General features: G+C 40.6%; 1 protein-coding gene across 1 annotated transcript in view; it reads left to right on the top strand.

Moving 5' to 3' along the window:
• cspg4 (chondroitin sulfate proteoglycan 4) overlaps nucleotides 1–13,603 on the top strand; it is a 44,936-nt gene extending 31,333 nt beyond the window's left edge. Inside the window, exons 4-10 of the mRNA XM_083546078.1 lie at nucleotides 130–600; nucleotides 2,766–2,942; nucleotides 6,047–6,245; nucleotides 8,765–8,896; nucleotides 9,261–9,421; nucleotides 10,884–11,067; nucleotides 11,161–13,603. Coding sequence (XP_083402204.1) covers nucleotides 130–600; nucleotides 2,766–2,942; nucleotides 6,047–6,245; nucleotides 8,765–8,896; nucleotides 9,261–9,421; nucleotides 10,884–11,067; nucleotides 11,161–12,968 — 3,132 coding nt within the window. The 3' untranslated portion in view covers nucleotides 12,969–13,603. The remainder of the gene's footprint in view (nucleotides 1–129; nucleotides 601–2,765; nucleotides 2,943–6,046; nucleotides 6,246–8,764; nucleotides 8,897–9,260; nucleotides 9,422–10,883; nucleotides 11,068–11,160) is intronic.
• The last annotated feature ends 6,933 nt before the right edge of the window (nucleotides 13,604–20,536 follow it).

Genomic DNA, 20,536 nt, shown 5'->3' with positions numbered 1-20,536 from the left:
TAAGCCGAATGGGAGATTAAACTGTCTGGACATGTGTTCATACGGAACTAAAAATATGATATTTGATATATGAGAATGTATGAGAAGGTCTTAACCATGTTAACTAACACACACACTACTACCTTTCAGGTGGAGCAGGCCAACATCTCGCCTACCGAGTTAGTGTTTACTATTAAAGAACTTCCACGCTTTGGCCATGTGGTCAGTGTGATCAATGATACTGAGAGCACAGTGTCTCCTGTGATGGACTATATTCAATCTTTTACACAAGAGGACATAAACATGGGGACGATCTTATATGTTTCAGCCTCAGAACACAGTCAAGACATGTTCACTCTAGATGTCAGTAACGGTTTCACCACAATCGAGGACCTAGAGGTGCAGGTAGACATCATGCCCAGGTTTATACCTGTCCAAGTGGCCAACCTCACAGTTAGGGAAGGAGACCATGTGATTCTTTCGGAAGACATTCTAAACATCACACATCCTTTCTACCGGTTCGTTCATATCGAATTCATTATGGAGAAGGAGCCTCAACATGGAGAGATCAGATATCTGGACAGGGAGGATGATGCGCTTGTGACTTTCACCTGGGATGATGTGAGTCCATTTTAATTTTCTATGTTTGTACAAACTCATTCGATTTGTCAGGACTGTGCAGTGCTGCTTTAATTTTCTGATAGGTTTCAAATTTCAGTATGTTTTTGTATTAATTAAAATAGGTGACAAGCGAAAAGTATATTACTTGAGACATTCTCTCCACGGAACAGTGGATCATTTAGAGCAGCCGGGCGTAAAAATATAACATTTTGTAAATCTCATTTATTCGCAGAATGAAAGTTATTGAGCCAGACTTTGATCGTGCCACTTGTTTGTACTGCAGAGTATTGGTGTTCTTTGTGTTCCTTCGACAAAGGGAATCAATGTCTCCTCTCTCACTCTGTTCACAGTGATCTTAGCGCTCTTAAAAAAAAAAAAACCCTCTCAGAATATAGGCTTTGGTGAGGCTGCTAGCTGTGCGGTGCTTACCGCAGTGGTCCAGAGATCTGCTAGTGGAAAGAGTGAAAGTAAAATGACTGGTCTCTGGTGGAAAAGCACTAAGTGCTGAGCAGCGTTGCGCCTCAGGGAGGTGGTTAGACACTGTTGCTAACGGTAAAGGCGCTGGGCTTGGCCTCAGCTCCATCTCTGCTCAAGAACCAGTGGAAACTCTGACCGAGATGTCCTGTCGCTCCAAGCCAAAATAAACTCACCCATATAATCCTATAATAAAGCATTCACTGTGCACTTCCAGCTTGTCAAAGACTCCTCTGTGAGGAGCGACTGTGTAGGTCCAGATCAGGAGAATCATAAACCTGAAATTAGGTTTCATTCACTGGAGCAGGACAGAATTATGTGAATTTGTACGGAGCGATTTCTGAATTAATTCTGTTGTATTTTTTTTATTTACTAAGTTTTAAATCTCGAGGGCCAGCATTCGGTCATCGATCATCTCGGTGCGAGGAGATCATATCAAAGATTCCTCACTGTGTAGGTCAAGAGAACAATAAACCTGAAATTAGGGTTTATTCAATAAACAGAATATTGTGACTTGTATGTGAAATGTAAAAAGGAGTGATTTCTCTCTTGAATAAATATCGTTTCACATTTTATCCCTAAGCGCTTATTTTAGTGCATACATTTGCGATTGGTGGCATAATTGCAGCTTTGAGATCCTCCTGGTTAGATGAGGGCTGAAATGTCAGGGGTTTCCTGCGGAATCGTGCTCCACCTGACACCTGGAAAACTCGACTAAACACTCCGCAACAAAGCAGTCGATTGATAGTCTTCCGTTCTCCATAGCGTCCGCTTTGTTCTGTAACGCCGAAAGCTGTAGATGACAGAATTTAGGAGCACTCTTAATGAGTTCCATATTGAGAGAGAGAGAGAGAGAGAGAGAGAGAGAGAGAGAGAGAGAGATTGCAGTCTGGCTCTGCAAACAGCTGAAACATGAGAATAATGTTTTTTTAAATGAAAGAAAGGCATCATTTTCATTATCAGTCATCGTCGAGAATTTCTCCGTTCACTCATGTGGGACCAGTGGCTCTTTTCCTGCTACTGTACTGTGCGTGTTGCTCAGGGAACGAGCACCAGGGCAGTTTGAACGGTTTGTGTATTGCTCAGCAGACTCCTACTCTACTATTAGGCTTGGCATGAAACGCAACAGCCACTAAGACTGGGGATTCACTAACAGAAAGAGTCGAACGAACGTGTACATTTTTTTTCTTCCCCCCCCTTAAAAGACCAGGGTGCCAGATAAACACTCGCAATCAGAGAAAATACTAAGCTGTTCCCTTCTCGAGGAGGCAATCATCTGGAAGCCATTTCAAATCTGCTGTGTTCAATCTGCTGTTGTGGCTATCGCTTCTTTTGTAGCAGCCCCCAGGCAAAAGCAACACATCAGCATTAAATGTCTGCGATAAATGCGAATGCAGGTTTTGGGTTATATATCTGCATGAGCGCTCTGATCGTATGTTCGTATCATCGTCCAGCACGCGTTTAGATGTCTACTACCTGCTAATATCCTTTTATCGCTATTGTAATGTTCTCTTTCATGAATAGGATGTGATTTATAAGGTCCTCATTTGTTCGTCTCACTATAATATGTTGCATTTTTCTACAATCCGAACGTAGCCTTTATATGCACTCAATTTTAAAAAGATTATCACATGTATCACATTATCACTTGAGTCACTGATTGGTTGGCTGCTTCTCTCGATCCCGTCCAGGTGCAGCAGGGAAGCGTCTACTACTTCCACGACGGCACCGAGTCCACAGAGGACAATTTCACTTTCTCAGCCACCGCTTACGAGTTAAATCGCCGCAGCCACCCGATTACCGTGGGCGTCACCGTGATCCCGATCAACGACGAGCCACCGCGGCTGAGGCACAACACGGGCCTGGAGGTACAACACTAAATACCTCAGCTCCTCTTGTTCATGGCTCCTCATAACTCCAAAACCTTTTTTAGAAATAAAGGGTGACTCACAAACCTCAAGGGTTCTGGAACAGATATATGGTCGGAAAATACTAACGGGGAAAAAAAAAATCTTTTTTTTTTTTACTCCGTCTGTGGTCTCACATTAGCTTGGTAGCCGGTATTTTTGGAAAACCATGGCTTTCAGGAGACAGAGATCAACCCAGCTAGTCATCATTCTCCATTACTTTCCCACAGAATGTGAAATAATGATATGCCTTTTTCCGTGCATACACAGTGTATTCTCTCTCTCTTTCTCTCTCTCTCTCTCTCGCTGCTCTCTTCATCTCTCATGTGCTCGCTGCTGGCTCGTCTGCATTGATTTAAAGCAGGAAGTTGCAGTGTTGTCTGACCTACAGCAGATGATCAGACATGATGAATAACAACGTGGTGACATAGGCTCAGGGCCCCAGATCCTGCCCAGTCAGACTCCAGCTGGTATTCATTAGAAAACTTCGCTCCACACACACACACACACACACACACACACACACTCAGCACCGTCTGCCTTGTGCACTTATTCCCTCGGCGAATGCTAAGCCTTAATCATACGCCCATCTCATCTATTTCACATGCACAAGTACAACACAACCTCGCTCTCTTTCTCTCTGTCTCACATATACATACACTCACACACTGCATGTTCTCACTCCAGCAGCTTGTGGAGTCTCTGCATTATCTCGAATCGAGGAGACCCAGTAGTTCAATCAGACGGCGATTACTAATTGCTCTAATGATGGCTTATTGAGACTGTTTTAAACACGGCTCTTCTCCTACTGTGAGCTTAAATTCAATTTGCCGCACAGCTTCTGATCAGTGTTGTGTGCGTTATGATTTGTGTAGGAATACACGTTTTATTTTTTCGATCTGTTCGGACGCAATATTTATATTGTAACGCTGCCACCTAGTGGTGGAGGATGAGAACTCCACATACTGTACTGATTTTCACAAGCACTAGAAGACAAAAATCAGGAGGAAAACCTTTTAATGAATTATTCATCAGCGTTCTATAGCTTTTATTTACTTTTTATATGCTTTAGCAGCTTCAGAGTATCACTTAGGGGTAAAGTCCTCACCCCAGAATTGATGAAACTGTAATGAATGGACATTCGGTTCCACCCGGATGAGGACAGGTTCCTGTTTGAGTCTGGTTCCTCTCAAGGTTTTCTTCCTCATGCCATCTCAGGGAGTTTTTCCATGCCACAGTCGCCACTGTCTCCCTCATTAGCAGTAAACTTACAGTTATAAGGAACAAATGGATAGGCACTTTAACTTTTACTTGCACACTAATTTATACAACTTTAAAACCTCTTTATCTCCGTAAAGCTGTTTTGAACAGATATATATATATATATATATATATATATGCACAGTGAGAAGCAGTGAAGCTCCGAACCAGGGCGCAGTTGTAGTGCGAAGTACAGAAACATTACATTTCACTGATAAATACTAGAAAATATGGAGACTGGCAGCATGACATGGTGCATATCAGGTTTCCTGAATGGTTCACTGTAAATGCGAATTGAAGTGCCTACATCTGTGCTAGTGAACGGTATAAAAGCAATGGAGCTTACGTTGTTTAAAAAAAAAGTATTAGGACACCTGGCCTTCCACAAGGTTACATGGAGAATTCCCTACAGCCACGCTATCTAGTGAAATGCCTGCATTGAGATGTTTAACAAGCACATATGGGATATGGGTGTGATTAAGGAGTCTATCTATCTATGCATATATATATATATATATGTAGTTTGAATCTAAACAGAAGGTAGGAGGCAGTGAGTTAAGACCAGTTCAGTGCAAATGACACGGTATACAAATATAGAGGTGCCAAAATACATCAATTCTTTCATTTATTCTTTTTTTGTTTCTTGGCAAAACCAGAAATCTGTGTAAGAAACATGATGTTCCACCACTCCAGCTCCACTGATCCAGAGCTCAAGTTACTGTGTGTGTGTATGTGTGTGTGTGTGTGTGTGTGTGTGTGTGTGTGTGTGTGTGTGTGTGTGTGTGTGTGTGTGTGTGTGTGTGTGTGGAGGGTCCGTGCATATTCTCCCCATATCTGTGTGGGTTTAGAATGCACCAAATGTATTTATCGATAGAGACTTCAAAGCACTTTTGTGTTCACGTCTGCCAAATGGATACATGGTTCATTCTGGGTTCTCTGGTTTCCTCCCAAATCTCTGAAAACCATGCCAGTAAGTGGATTGGCGCTGGGTGTGAATGAGTGTGTGTATGTTTGCATGTCCTAAATGTCTTAGTGTCCTAATGCCTCACACTCGATGTTCCCAAAATGGGTTTTGGATCCACCGTGACCTTGACCAGGATCAAATCTGGCCAGAATTTGTATGCACTAGTCTCTAATCTCTAATAGGAGAATGCACCACTTTAGGCCCACCTCCTGGCTATGCCTCTGACGGACCGATAGGGTAAATGCCGTACTTGGTGTAGGAATGAGAAAGTATACAGAGGGCAGTGGGATCAGTATTTTCCATGGTGTTTAAGTGAGTAGGTGCTGTAATCGCAACCGTGTGTTGTATGGAAATAGCTTTCTTAGAAGTCCCAGGATTGTAGCGCTTGATTGCTTGTACAGGCCACGGATTCATGAATTTCTCCGCCAACCCCTTTTTTTTCCCCAATCTCTTTGGTTGTGTCTGGAAAGCAGTAGATGAAGGCAGCTAAAGAGAGAAAGGCTGAATAAATCGATATGAGCCTTTCAGTACACGCCTCTCTCTTTTCCCTACTGACTCCTGCTATTTAAGAATGTCTTTCAGGATCTCTGCTCTCTGCTCAGGCTCTTTCAATTAATGTTCCCTTCAGCTCTCCAGCCATTACAGGTCCATTAGAGCTCATCGAGGCCTGAGAGACCTAACCTCTCCTGCAATGCACTTTATCTTCAGATAACATGGCAAAGCTTCTATGTTTCACAACAAGCAGTAAAATCCGTTTATAGGGCATTCACAGTTGGTGTTTTTGTTGTTTTTGTTTTGTTTTTTGTTTTCCTGATCAACTCCAATTCTGTTTTCCGTGCAGCTTCTTATCGGCGAAGAAATGGAAATCACAAGCAAATCGCTGAGCGCGGAAGATCTGGACACCCCTCCAGACAAACTGGTGTACAACATCGAGGGAACCAAGAATGGAATCGTCGCTCTGAAAGAGTTGCCCGACCTCGTTATTGAAAGATTCACCCAGGCTCAGATCAGCAACGGCGAGGTCATTTTCATCCACAAAGGTAGTCCATTATGAATATCCTGGAGCTCGCTTGGACAAAGAGACATGATACAAAAGTCTTTTGGTCAAACTTTATAGATTCAATAAATCCAGTTGCAATAAGAATTAAAATTTTATATCCATTACGATTGAAGGATTATTAGACTGCTTAATGTTTTTTTTTTTTTTTTTGATTGTTTTATTTATTGTTATAAAAAGCTCCACTCTTCTCCAGACTAGATGTGGAGATTTTGTGCTCATTCAGCCACAGGGGTGTTGGTAAAATAATAGTAAAGTCAGGTAGTAAGAACGTGAGGAGGTTCCTGGAGTGCAGTCAGCGTTCACATTCATCCCAAAGGTGTTCAACAGGGTTGGAGCTCTATAGCAGGAGATCTCCCATCTACACCATATCTTTGTGGAGAAGGCTTTGTGCACAGGGGCATTGTCATGATGGAACATATTCAGGTCTACTAGTTCCAGTGAAGAAAAGTTGTCATGTACCACATCCAAAAACATATTGGAATATGTAGTAAATGTTATTGTGCTGTTTTGTTTCACATCAATGCTAAAAAATGTATTGAAAGTAGACACTTAAGGACTTTTTAATATTGATGAGAAGTTTGATTGCAATGTTGTTCAGGGGAATATAAACCTTCGAACCACATACCATTCCAGTCTGTGCACAAATGACTTGCATTTACAGTTCTGTGTTTTCTTCTTTTTTTTTAGAGATTTAGAGCATATGTATTACTATTACCTTTGTATAACTTGTTCTGTAACTATTAATAATGTGGCCAAACATTCCTGCTGCTCTCTTCAACGTCCTCACGTAGTTCTAAGACGATCACTTGGTTTTGATTACAGTTCCTGTAGCTCAAACTGTTACGCCTGATCAGTGTCCTAAAGGTAGTGTGGAGTACAGTAGGGTGATGGTAGATGGAAAAATATCTGCTGGTTTAGTGCATATGTTCCTGTATGTTCTCTCCTGATGGAAGGTGATTGAACAGTTTGTGATTGGAATGTGTTGATGTTTCTGATGATGTTTGCTCTGCGCAGATATCTGCTGTGATGAAGGTGGCAGGTAGTTTGGTGCCAGTGATGCATTGGGCCATACCACACATATAACACGTATTCATAACACATATAACAAAATAAAGTTGTTTTCGTACGGTCAGTGATGAAGGCTTGGGACAAGCTAAATCCATGTGCTCAAGCAGGAGAGCATAATGGTGGAACATGCTTACCACGTTTAGTAGATTCTTGGTCCTGGTCCAGGACAAGGTGGTTTAAATAACTCGTTTGTTTAAATATTGGAAAACAGAAACAGTTGTACAGGTGACAAGTTGTACAGGTGCAAACAAAAATAACCGTGTGAGCAGATGGCATTGGTCAATAGTGTGTGTGAGGGTGGGATGGAGAAGGAAAAAAAATAATAAATCCCACACATGCCTCGGCTGTAGGCGCAACTCCACATGGTGTCTTTTGCAGATGAGGAGATTACCTCTGGTCTCAACAGTCTGTTCACATCTGGCCACCTCATTTCCTCAAGCCATGGCGTGTGTGCGCTTTCGTACCGCACTGCTGCACAAATATGAACATTAATGAGCTATCTAGCGAGGTTCAAAAACAGAGTGGAGAACAAAACACACACAAAAAAACTAATCCTGCAGAATACAAACTTTAATAAGTGCCACATTACTCACTTATTATGGCTCAGTTTAATTACATTACGAATATTTTACAGAACATGGTTTTGGATTTTAGATTATAATTAAGTTATAAGATCACATAGCGCTAATAGGCTTCTTTAGTTCGCTTTATATGGACATTAAGATACTTCATATGTGATAAGCAGGACGGGGCTGCAGATTCTACTGGGGTTATCTTGCTGGAAGGTATTGCATTGTTCAATTCTTGAAACGGAAGCTCAAAAGTTGATTAGTGACAGCTTTATACGTATTTCTATATTCATATTATGTAAGAAAAAAATCTTTAAAATCTTTCAGGAAAGTTTTCAAGAAAGTGCTTTCCGTTTTTTTTTTTTTTTTACTGTGAGAGAAAAATTTAGAAGATGTTGAGGGAAGGAATGTTTCCAGCTGCTGAAAGCAAATCATGAACGTACCATCACATGAACTTTAGCTATTTTATTTAGTCACATGTTGTTGAAACTTAAATCTTTCCGCTAGATTTTGGAAAGTGGCTATGGGGGGTTTAGTCTTCATTCAGCTACAAAGCTGTGAAATGAAATCAGGTACTGATATACAGCAAGAAGGATTTGGGTTCAGCAGGCCCCATGTTTGCAGACAGGAGCACCATCATCATCATCATCATCATCATCATCATCATCATCTTGAAACACAGTTTGAGCCTCTTTGTCCTAATGAATGAAAATTGTGATGTAACTGTACAAAAGTCAATTCACTCCCTACTTTACACGCAGACTCAAATATTTCTTCTCGAACGAGGACACTGGAGATATCGTATAATCATAAGAACTATCAAAAATGATGTATGTCTAACAGAAGCTGTTTCTTCCATCAGGATCGGAATCTGGTGGATTCAGTTTCACAGTGACAGATGGAGACCACACGTCTCCTCTCCACCGCTTCGTCATTGCTGTCCGGCAGCTGATGATCTCCATGGATGTAAACGGCGAGCTACTGGTCTTTCCTGGTACGTTCCTCCCGGGAAATACTGTCTCTAGATTTGCACACAGAGGAAGCTCTAGGCCTGTAGACTATACCATGAAGATGTTTATTCAGTGCCCTGTATTTGTTATAGTAATATCAAATATATATCTCTCTGTAGGAGACGACTTCTGTTATCAATATAAATATAAATGAATATTTCATTCGGCCCATGGAAAAGTGTGGCTGAGAAGTTTGAGAACTTTGTGTAGTGAAGCAGCAATCAATCAATAAATAAATAGCAACAACGATGGCAATAAAAAAAAAAGTCTCATAAATAAAGTGCCTGATGCAGAATGAATATCAGCATCAGCAAACGAATTCACGTATGTGTCTCACTCTCATCTCAGGATCCAGACAAGCCATCAATAGCGATATCCTGCGAGCAGTGACCAGTGAGGATGGAGATGAGATCAGCTATTCTCTCGCGAAACCTCCACGTCTAGGGCGACTCATTAAGCCCAACCAGAGTGGACAATTTGAGGAAATCAAGCAATTTACACAAACCGAGGTGACTGTAAATCACATTTGTCCTGCTGTTTCAGTCTTTATAAAATGGGTTATGTCTGGGAATGAATGTTTAGTGGCCAGAGTTCAGCTGAGAACGCAATGATCTCAGAGTTTTAAAGAACAGCCCTTCAGTCCAGCTGAAAACTCTCCTGATATACTTCTGTTCATAAAAATACCACTTTAACCATATTGTTGACAGTCTGAGCAAAATGAAAAATTACTGCCTGTTTATTTTATTTTACAAAAATATTTCTGATGTTAGAAACAATGAAGTGAATTCTGTTATATATCTAGTTTTATATTCTGAATTTCTGAATATTTTATATATATATATATATATCAGTGGAGGGCCGTGCAATTAGTACTTGGGCCTTCAGTGAGGACGTACCCAAATGAATCCACCACAATCACATCACAATTATAGAAACCATCAATACTGTACAAAAACACAATATAACAACACGTGGCATTACAGAAAGACGTTTCACATAATATGGAGGTAAAAACCATTTTACTAAAACAACAAACCCAGTTAAGACTTCAAACCTCTACACTACAACCACAACTGTGCACCTACAACATCTGGAGCAGTTCACAATCAATATTTGTCTAATAATATGACAAAAATACAACCTACTCCTCAGAGATGCAGACTCATAATGTGCAGCGCCCCCCAGAGGCTGTAATCAAGTGGTACCGCTCGTATTCACTGGTCTGGAAGTGGAGAACCAACCCTTTCCCGGGCTGAGACACGATAGCTAGCTTCAGGGTTGGACGACCTCCTCACCATGTCTCGCTTTTCTTCAAAATGGGTTTTTAAGTGTCCGAGACCAAATAAATTTCTCTTCCTCTGTAGGCGTAAAAAAAGTCTAACTTACATGTATTAACGTGTGCAGAGCTACACACGTGTTTTACCAGTCGAACTTGGCTGTAACATTTGGTCAGAGGGAAATAGCTGATGCTATTCTGGGCCAGCGAGCTGCCCTGTGAGGAGAATCTGAAATCTGATTGGTTAAAGAAACAGATCCTTTGCTAATATTCTCTATAGTAAAAGTCCAGCAGTACTGACTCTGAAGGCTCTGGGCAGATTAGATTGACATGGCAGCACATAGAGGCTGAAATCTGATTGGACAAAAAAATCTAACATCCACATACACGTACTGGAAGCAGTGCAGCCGAGAGAAACATAGAGAAAATGTAGCTTGTACTGATAAAATTAGGTTGTACTGTACCTGACTCATTTTCTGAACCAGTATCATAGGTTAAGGAAAGGCAGTGTATTTGTGGTGTTATTAGACATTTGAAGTCAGATATAATGTATATGTACTCATTGAAATCCTTCACTAAACTGATTAATGACTAAACATGATGGTGCACTGGAGATTATTGCCACTTCTGAACAACCTTTGGTTGTTGTGGTAGACTTATTATTCATTCATTTCTTTCTTTAATTATTTATTTAGCTGGATGCTGGTGCAGTGTTTTATGAACACCAAATGCCATCAGAGTCCTTCTGGGTGGTAAAAGACGCTGTAGAACTTGAGCTCTCATCACCGCCAGCGGCAAAGCTCAAACACACTCTCCCTGTGACAGTGTCGTACTACGCCACCAATCAAAATGTGTCCTCGCAGCTGTGGAAGAACAAAGGTACCATACGCCATCTGTTCAATTCATATCTGAACACCTTTCCACCTGGTCTTCTCTATACTGATGATGTTTTGCTTTGAACTTACATTTCAGGTATGTCAGTGGTACAGGGACAGTCCAAGGTGTTCGACATCACCATTCTGGATGCGTCTAACCTGCTAGGCAGTGTCCCACAAGAGAAACGGGAAGGCCAGGACATCGTTTTTGAGGTTCGGCAATTCCCTAAACATGGCCAACTTACTCTCGGAGGCGACGTTCTTCCCCGGGATGCACCCTATTTCCTGCAAGATGACATCATTAAAGGAAAGCTGGAGTACCGCCATGATGACTCGGAAGCCCTGGCGGACAGATTTTCTTTCCGTGTGCGGCTAAACCCCCATGGTCGCCCTCCTCAGGTTGTTCCAGGAGCCATAGTGCTAGAGGAGGTTTTTCTTCTCTCAATCAGACGAAGAGACTTCAGCCCCCCGGAGTTAGTCACTTTGGACCTGCTGCTGGAGGCTCTGCAAGGATCTACCACTGTACTCTCCAAGCAGCACCTCAACACTATAGACCAAGATAGTACACCAGATGAGGTCAGATTCACCATCGTGAAGGGTCCTACTAATGGGCACATTATCTACAAAGATACCGGGGAGAGGGTCTTTGAGTTCACCCAAGAGGAGGTGAATTTGGGTCAGGTGGCATTTGTGAGCGATGGGAGCTTCTCTAACAGTTTTATGGAATTCACTGTCTCTGATGGGAAACATCAGTCAGATCCGCACACAATGAACATCGACATCCTGGCCAAGAAACTTCTGCTTAATAAGGTGCAGGAGATCCAATTCAAGCAGGGAGATGATGAGACTCCTATCACGGAGACAATGTTGAAAGCATCCACAGGAGGACCAATAGAGGAAGAAGTCATCTATAAAATTACAAATGAGCCAAAGTATGCAGTAGTGATGGTGGACAGGCAAGCTACTTCTGCCTTTACTCAAAAACAGATTAGAGAAGGGAGAGTGAGTGTCCGCTTCATCAAGTCCACATCTTCAAATGACAGTTTTTCCTTTGTAGCCCGCAGCAGAGCAGCTAACGTTTCCTCCAGCCTTAACATCACGGTAAAACCTTTAGTAAAAGTAGCCAAGGTTCCCTTACTTCCACGTGGCACTAGAGTTCTGGTGGACAGAAAGCTGTTAGATGCCACCCCGCTTGCCAACAAGACCAAAACCTCACCAACCTTCAGTGTGACCAGGCAGCCAAAGGGAGCAAGGTTTGTAAAAAGAGGAGGGCCTTCAGATGGCCAGCCTGTGGATTCCTTCACCCAGAGAGATCTAGATGAGGGGCGAGTGGCTCTAGAAGTCCTAAACTCCACTGGGGATCCAAAGGCCAAAGGTCAAGATCAAGATGAGGCACGCTTCCTCCTCAAGGCACATGGAGTTCCCCCAGCAGAGTGCGCTCTTTCCTTCCAGACAGTACCTTATGACCCAGCAGGAATTTATGGTGCTACAGTACTTAAGGTGCCCAACTCTGACACGAGTAAAGGAGACCAGCCTGGATTGGGGGTTGACGGGAAATGGCATGGAGCAGCTCCCACCACATCCTCTCCGAGCTCCAATAGATCCCCTGTTTCAAGGCGGAACTCGATATGGGCCATCCTTATTCCCATATTAGTTATCCTCCTACTACTAATTGTGGCTGGCATGTTAGCATACTACCTGATCCGTCGCAACAAAACAGGAAAGCACAACGTCCAGAATGCTGCCACCAAGCCCAAAAATGGAGAGGTGGCTCAGGAAACCTTTCGAAAAACCGACCCAGCAAATAGCATCCCCATGTCCAATATGGAGTCTAAAGATCCTGAATTACTGCAGCACTGTCGGACAACAAACCCAGCCCTGAAAAAGAACCAGTACTGGGTATGAGAGCGGGAAATTAGGACTCCTTAATTAGATTGTTTAGATCATGCTGTATTGACATTTAGTGTGTATTCACACAGAGGACGTTGATTTTTCTATCTTTTTTTTTTGGACACTTTCTTGAGTCATTCCTAACAGTATTATAAAGAAAAACTCATGGTTGAAAAAAAAGAAAGCCCACCTTTTTTTTGGCAAATAACTTCCTGTTTCATCAGTCGTCATCCATGTGAACACGTCTCACCCGAATCTCCCTGCGTTTTACACTGATACAGGACCAAGTCTTACGAGGACTGGATTGTGCACCTTTTTATGGTCAACAGATTCGAATAAAAGTTCTCAACAAAAAAAAAGACCCACTTTAGATTGGGCCCAAACATGTTTACATATTGGTTTATTCATTCGTCGGGTAAAACATCATTATTTGCGTTTGTATAGTGTACATTACAACAAAAAATATATATTTTAATACATTTCGTTTCTGTAGGATTTTTTTTTTCTGTTAGCCAGAAAACGTGAGGAATGAATTTAGACTAAAATGAATTTGTAATATTTAAATAGACTTTTTGGACATGAACATTGATTGTGTTTGAATTGTTATGTATTTTGAAAGTAAACCATTTGCATACACTATATTGCCAAAAGTATTGGGTCACCTGGTCAGAAGTGTGTGATTTTTGAGCATCGCATTCCACATTCGGTCCCAATGTGCTCTTCTAATTCCCTCCACTCTTCTGAGAAGATGTTTCACTAGATTTTGGAGTGTGCTTACGGATTTGTGTTCATCAGCCACAAGGGTGTTAGTAAAATCAGGAACTATTGAGATGTAGGCGAGGAGACCTGGGGTGCAGTCGGCGTTCACATTCATGCCCAAGATGTTCACTGAAACTTATGTAAAGCAGATCTTCATGTAGAGTTTCTTTGTACACAGGAACATTGTCGTGCTGGAACAGGTTTCAAATTCAAGGGTAAAGTTAATGGTACTGCATCATATCACATGACATCATATATATATATATATATATATATACGATCGTGTGCCTAGAACTTTCTGGTAACAGTTTGGGGAAGAATCAAATATGGCAAGTCGTGTCCCAATACTTTTGGAAATATAGTGTATATATCTATATGCGGATCACAAATGAGTGTATATATCTATATATACTGTAAAATTGACTCATCAGAACATGTTTCAGTGGGTATATAGGATTTTCTTTTCTGTAGTACCGTAAATTCCCTCAGTGCTTTGGTGATGTTGCGGAAACACCTGAGATTTGATGCATCGTAGTACGATGTCTAAATAAGTAAATATAAAAGGTATATATTACAGCAACCAAAAAAAAAAAAAAAAAAACCCGAAGTACCTCAGCATCTCTGTAGAGTTTATGCTCATTATCCTGAACTAGTGGCTGTAATGTAATTGAGCTCATTTAAAAAAAACAAGTTGTATTTATCTATTTTAGTCACGGAAAGATACGGAATAATGATTAATCGGATTTCTTTTGTATTTGATGGAGAAGAAAACCGTTTTTTTGACCTTTCCAGTCGTGTTATATTGCAGAGTCTTGAGAAATTTTCATCCAGCTGATTTGATTGCGTGTATCGTTTATTCTTTGCTTAGAAATTTCCACTTCCATATTTTCTAGTATATAAAGTACCACTTCCGTATAGAGTTTAGAGAGATACCTGCTATAAAAATATGAATAGAGGTCTGTTTTTTTGCCTGATGGGCTTGCTTTTTAATAAACTTGTCCAGTACACATTCCCAAACTGACCTAGGTCGAATACTTCGTTTAATATACAATATTTTAGAAATGTTTCATTATATAAAGAGCCGTCGTCATGTATTAGGCCTTCCTCGTCAAATATTTTCCTTATTCGAGCTGTACATTTTTATTTGTCCACGCAGGACAAGTCGCATTCCTACTTTTTTTTATAACTTACGCGTCAATATTAAGCAGTATTTTAAAACGATCAGTCTATATCTTTAAATCTTTGCATTATTTCTTTCCTCTGATAGAGTACACTACTTTATCTTTAAAAGATCGTCCACATCGTTTTTTCAGCAGATGATCCCTGGGATACCTATCATCCATTAAGAAGTATTATTAGAGGTCATTTAATTAGAGAATGAAATATAACTCAGGTTTTAGGTTGATAGAATTATTTTTTTTTTTTTTGTATCATATTCATATGATGTATCAAGAATTATTTTTTTCTCTTTTACTGCTGAGCTTCTTTGTAAATATTATCAAAACATATACATTTCTGTGGTGTGCTCATGTAACTATTTTCCTTTTTTTTTTTTTACTCGAGTAGTATTTATTTTTGCCTTCTAGGCTTTATATGCTTTTGTCAGTATTGCGGAACAAATGAAATAAAATGTAAAAAAAAAAAAAAAAAAAAGAGGAAAAAAAGAGGAAAAAAATATTTCGGATTCTATGGTAGTGATTTGTTTTCAATGATGTACTAATATATAATCAGATTTTGATGCATTTAATACAATGGTACTAAATATAATTGCAAAATACCATTGCTTTTGAAGGTCAGCACATTCTACAGTTTAGTGGTTAAAGTTCTGGGTTACGGAACAGAAGGTTCCATGCTGCCACTGCTGGACCCTGGAGGAAGGGCCTCAACCATCTTCTCCAGGGTGCGTTATCATGTGGTCTGACCCCATTTTCTTTCTTTTTTTCAAACAATTTCACTGTGCTATAATGTGTATATGATAAGTATTTTTTATTTTTTATTTTTTTCTTTCCTTGCATGCAATACACGCAGTGACCAGCAGATGGCGCATGGGACACGCGTGAATGTTTTTTTTTTCAGCGTGTGAAACAAGTAGTCATTCGTCAGCTTTTAACAAGCCTCTGAGCTGCAGTCATTCTTTCCTACAGACGGCATTTTGCTGCACTTTTTAGCATTTTGCCCCTTTTTTTCCTCCTGGAGCTAATCCATAATAGCCAACTGGCAACTCAAAGTGTCTCAGTCTGGAGGGGGAAAAAATAATCACGCCGAGACCCAAAAATGTGCTTTCTACCAGGGAATAAACTCAACATCTAACGCCTTACTTACCTACTGCATATATATGATGGTTTAAACCATTTAAAACATGTACACACTGTAAATTTGACTTCACTTCCCCCTTTCAGGTGCTCCATGTCAGGGGTCTTCAACTCAGATGCACTGTAATTAAAATTATTTGCATTTTTCTATTTACCTGAAAAAACCAAACCCCAGCATGAGCCTGTATCTAATAGTCATTTCTGTATTATATTTATTTTCCCACTTTGGTTTTAAATGTTATAAATGAGTTGTTTTTCCACTCTTTCGCTGTATTCGGTTTGCAGGAAGGAAGCGATTTAACAGATTTCGAATTGGCTTTTATTTGTAATCGTAACGAATAAACTGACACGAAGTGAAGATGTACATAACGTTACATAAGAGATGCTATAAAGCGTTTCCGATGGCTTATTAGCTTTTCGGAAGATAGTCGTTCGTTTTTGCTTTTTGTTTAGGGTTTTTTTTTATAGTTTGCACTTCTAATCAGAGCAGAAATCGCAGTGTGTTTGTGGAAGGATTTACTGTTTCAGACAGATTTAGCATCTGAAATGAGCCCATGCAGTAAAGCTTTGAAGTTGGCTGACGGCATCCAGACATGAAACTCCATCCAGAGAAAAAAGGAGACGGAAGACTTGCAGAAAAGGAGTGTGTTCGAGTGCATGTGGTTGGTGTGAGAACGATTTTTACAATGCGTTTATCGATTATCATTTATAAACCGGCAAAATTATTCAGTTAACCCCCTAATACCTTGCCTTTAAATGTGGAAAATTAACACATAACATGGTCATATAAATGATCACAATGTGTCCTTAAAGATTGTGGAGTTCCTCAGCAGTTCCTTAAACATCTGTCAACATCAGTAAAATGTGGCCTATAGCACTAGAACATATGAGTCTGAAGAGCAGGACTGCTGGCGAACATTGAAAAGTCTTAGAGAGACTATGCATTGCTGAAGCGAGCTATAAAACGTGGAGTTTTGAAGAAAGGGGGGGCATTAGGGGGCATCAGGGTCAAACACTGGGCCTGTGTTCACTCAGAAAAGGAATAAAGCCTCATTCTTTTCACTCACCACAGCAGATATTCCGCAGCCATTCCCGAGGCTCAGAGATCACACAGATACAACCAGCAGTGTTATTCTTCAAGCGACAACATCAGCTGCCCTGTGACCAGGAAGTTAAGACAAATCATTGTGAGTGTGTGGGTGGCCTGAGGCTACTGTGACACATTGTACTGGGGTTGTGCTGGGAAATAATAATAATAATAAAAAAATCCTCTATTTTGACCAGTCTAACCACTGACTCACTCGCTGGTGTGTTGTTTTTGTTCAGAGAAAACAAAGAGTAATTTCTAATGATGTAGAAAACATAAACATACACCAATTACTTTGAATTTGTGGTAGAACACAAAGATTTTGAACATAAACTGGTCTCTTTTGTGAATTAGTTTCGAGTGTTTTTGTGTTTTTGTGTTTATGTGAAATGGAGTCCATTTGTACTTTGGATCTCGGTTTGGACACTTTCTGTATATTTTTTTTCTCCGAAGGATTCGAACGTTTCTCTCCACACAGGCTGCACAGGTTCTTGTTCAGTCTCTTGTTATTTCGAGACTGGACTACTGCAGCTCTCTGATGGCAGGTCTTCAACTGAACGCTATTTGCCCACTGCAAATTATTTAAAACGCAGCTTCACGACTTGTGTTCCACCTGCCCAAGTTCACCCACACCACCCAACTCCTCCACTCGCTTTCAGTAGCTGTACATATCAGATTCAAAACACTGATGATGCCTACAAGGCCAAAAATGGACCAGCACCATCTTACCTCAGAGACCTCATCACTCCTCACACTGCACCACGCGGTCTGAGATCCTCCAGCACTGCTCCACTGGTACCACCTTCTCTCAGAATGAGAGGTAAGTACACTTCAAGGCTCTTCTCTGTTCTGGCACCGAGGTGGTGGAATGAACTTCCCCTAGATGTCCGTACAGCAGAGTCCCTGACTATCTTCAAGCGACGACTGAAGACCTTCATCTGCCTGAAACACTTAAATTAGCACTTTCCAAGTTTGCTTTGTTTAGCTGTAGATTGATTTATCTTAAGGACAGGTCATCAGTAGGTGAATCAGACAGACATGTTGGAACCGTCTCTGTATAAGCGTAGCAGTTTTTTTTTCTTTTTTTCAACCGAGCACAAAAGATCTGTTATTTTAGGACGGCGCTCCTGGAGAGACTCTTTATTCCTCATCATACTTCAAGCAAAGACAACATTCGGGTGGTTTTCACAAACAATACGATGTAACTGCTGGACAAACAGACGTCACGCGGAGGCTCCGCTCTGTGATCAGACATCGCGAGGCATGCCCAAGTCCTTTATTACTTTTCGGCAACGGATTACAAAGACACATAAATAGTTTGGAAGCGAAAGCTTTCATGTACCGCCTTCATCTTATTTCTTTATAAATATACAAGTCTAATGTGTTTTGCCGGTGTTTTTCCGTTTGAAAGATCATGACTCGTAAAAGATCCCCAACTAGGAACAAACAGAGAAGACAATGCCCCCCACCCCCCCTTGACTAGGAATTTTTACTTTGGAATTAGTAATATATTTACAATATCAGTCCAAAGTTTGCATTTGGTTATTTTTTTCTTTATTTTGTACTATTTTCAACATTCTACATTAATAATGAAGACATCCAAACTATGAAGACCACATATGGAAGTGTGCAGCAAACAAAAATAGGTTAAACGCCCGATTCTTCAAATTACCCACTTTTGGATTTGATGACAGCTTTACAGACTCTTGGCAGCCTCACGAGGTAGTCACCTGAAACGGTTTTCCGAGTTGTGTTGAGTGCTTGTTGGCTGCTTTTCCTTCACTCTCTGGTCCAATTTGGGGATCATCCCCAAATATCTTAACTGGATTAAATTTGGTGATTGTGGAGGCCAGGTCATCTGATGCATTACTCCCCTTTTTAAACAAATAGCTTTTACTTAACCCACAGGTGTGTTTGGAGATATTATCCTGCGTTTTGGTCCCACTAGATGCAAACCAGATGGAATGGCATGTCGCTGCAAAATGCTGTGGTAGCCATGCTGGATAAGATGCATGTCCAATTTACACTAAATCACCAATAGTAATGGAGCAAAGCACCTCCACACCTTCACACCTCCTCCTCCAAGCTTCACAGTGAGAACCACACGTTCGGAAACATTTACACAATCACCCTGTATGTCTAATAAAGATACAGAACCAAAAACAAGTCAAACTAAAATCTCAAATTTTGACTCATTAGACCAAATGACGGTTTTCCACTGATCTAATGTCTGATCTAATGTTTTTCTTGGCCCAATCAAGTCCCTTCTACTTGTTAATCCTTTGAAATAATGGCTTCTTTTGGCAAGATCGGTCATACAGGCCTGACTCTCTCAGTCTCCTCTGTACAGTAAATGATGTCTTGAACTCTGAGAGGCATTTATCCAAACTAATCAAAACTGTACCGCCAACAACTGCTGCATCATAGTGAAACTGTAACAGCACCACCTGCAGTTCGGGAGCATTCGTACGCAATCATTCGAAACAAAAACATTAACGAGAGAGTGCACGGTTGTAAAGTTTAGTCTCTATGTAAACACAGCAGATGTCAGCTCCACATAAAGCAAGCTGAGACCTTTAAATAATATCCTCATAAACGCAGCCAGATAACTGCATAGTGTAAACAATTAGTATTTTTTCAGCTACAGATTCGACCTCCATGTGAATTTTTACAACCCTTTTTTTGATATATTCTTTCAGTCTGTGTGGCTTTGGATCAGCAGTCTAATACCTCTTCCTTCTTTTGTCTCTTTTTTTCCATTTCTGAACAGCGTTTTTATCGCATTTTCTTCCCGTTTCTCTTTTTCTCTCTCTTTAAATCGGCTCTTTCGCGACACACGCCTCTTATTAGGGCTTTATAATATCAACTAAAGTTTATTGGCACTGTGGCTTGTGGAGTCAGGATTTAACCTTCAGGTATAACGCAGATATCTGTGAACTTGTTGTGTACACATAAAAAAAACCTATAACAATAGCAATCAGACTGGTTCTTAATATTGGGATTGCTAAGAACTCCTAAGATCTGAGTGACATCAGTATAGTTTTTGGTAGCAGTTCTCTATATAATAAATTTGAGATCTCTGTTCCTGTTTTGCCAACTATAAATATCCGGGGTCCTGAATCCCGATCAATGTTTGAGTGCACACGCTCATTAACGCAGCCTGTTGTTAAAAAAATAGTTTCATGAAATTGTGAAGATGAGATTATTGTGAACAAAGAACGACCCAGCTTCCTGCTAATAAACTCCTGATTTTTGGATCTCAAACTCTTCCTCCTTTCACCGAACACATGCTGGAATAGTGTTTTTTTCATTTCTGTTGTTTGTTTTCCCTGTGACCTGTATACCCTGGAATTAAATACAAGGCAGAAATACAGATTTGACCCGAATTTACTGTGCTGTTAATTTGATTCTGGCTTTGGTGAATG

Source organism: Silurus aristotelis, assembly GCF_946808225.1.
Source record: "Silurus aristotelis genome assembly, chromosome: 7".
In the NCBI taxonomy this organism is placed as follows: Eukaryota; Metazoa; Chordata; class Actinopteri; order Siluriformes; family Siluridae; genus Silurus; species Silurus aristotelis.
This window is presented reverse-complemented; position numbering and strand designations above follow the sequence as displayed.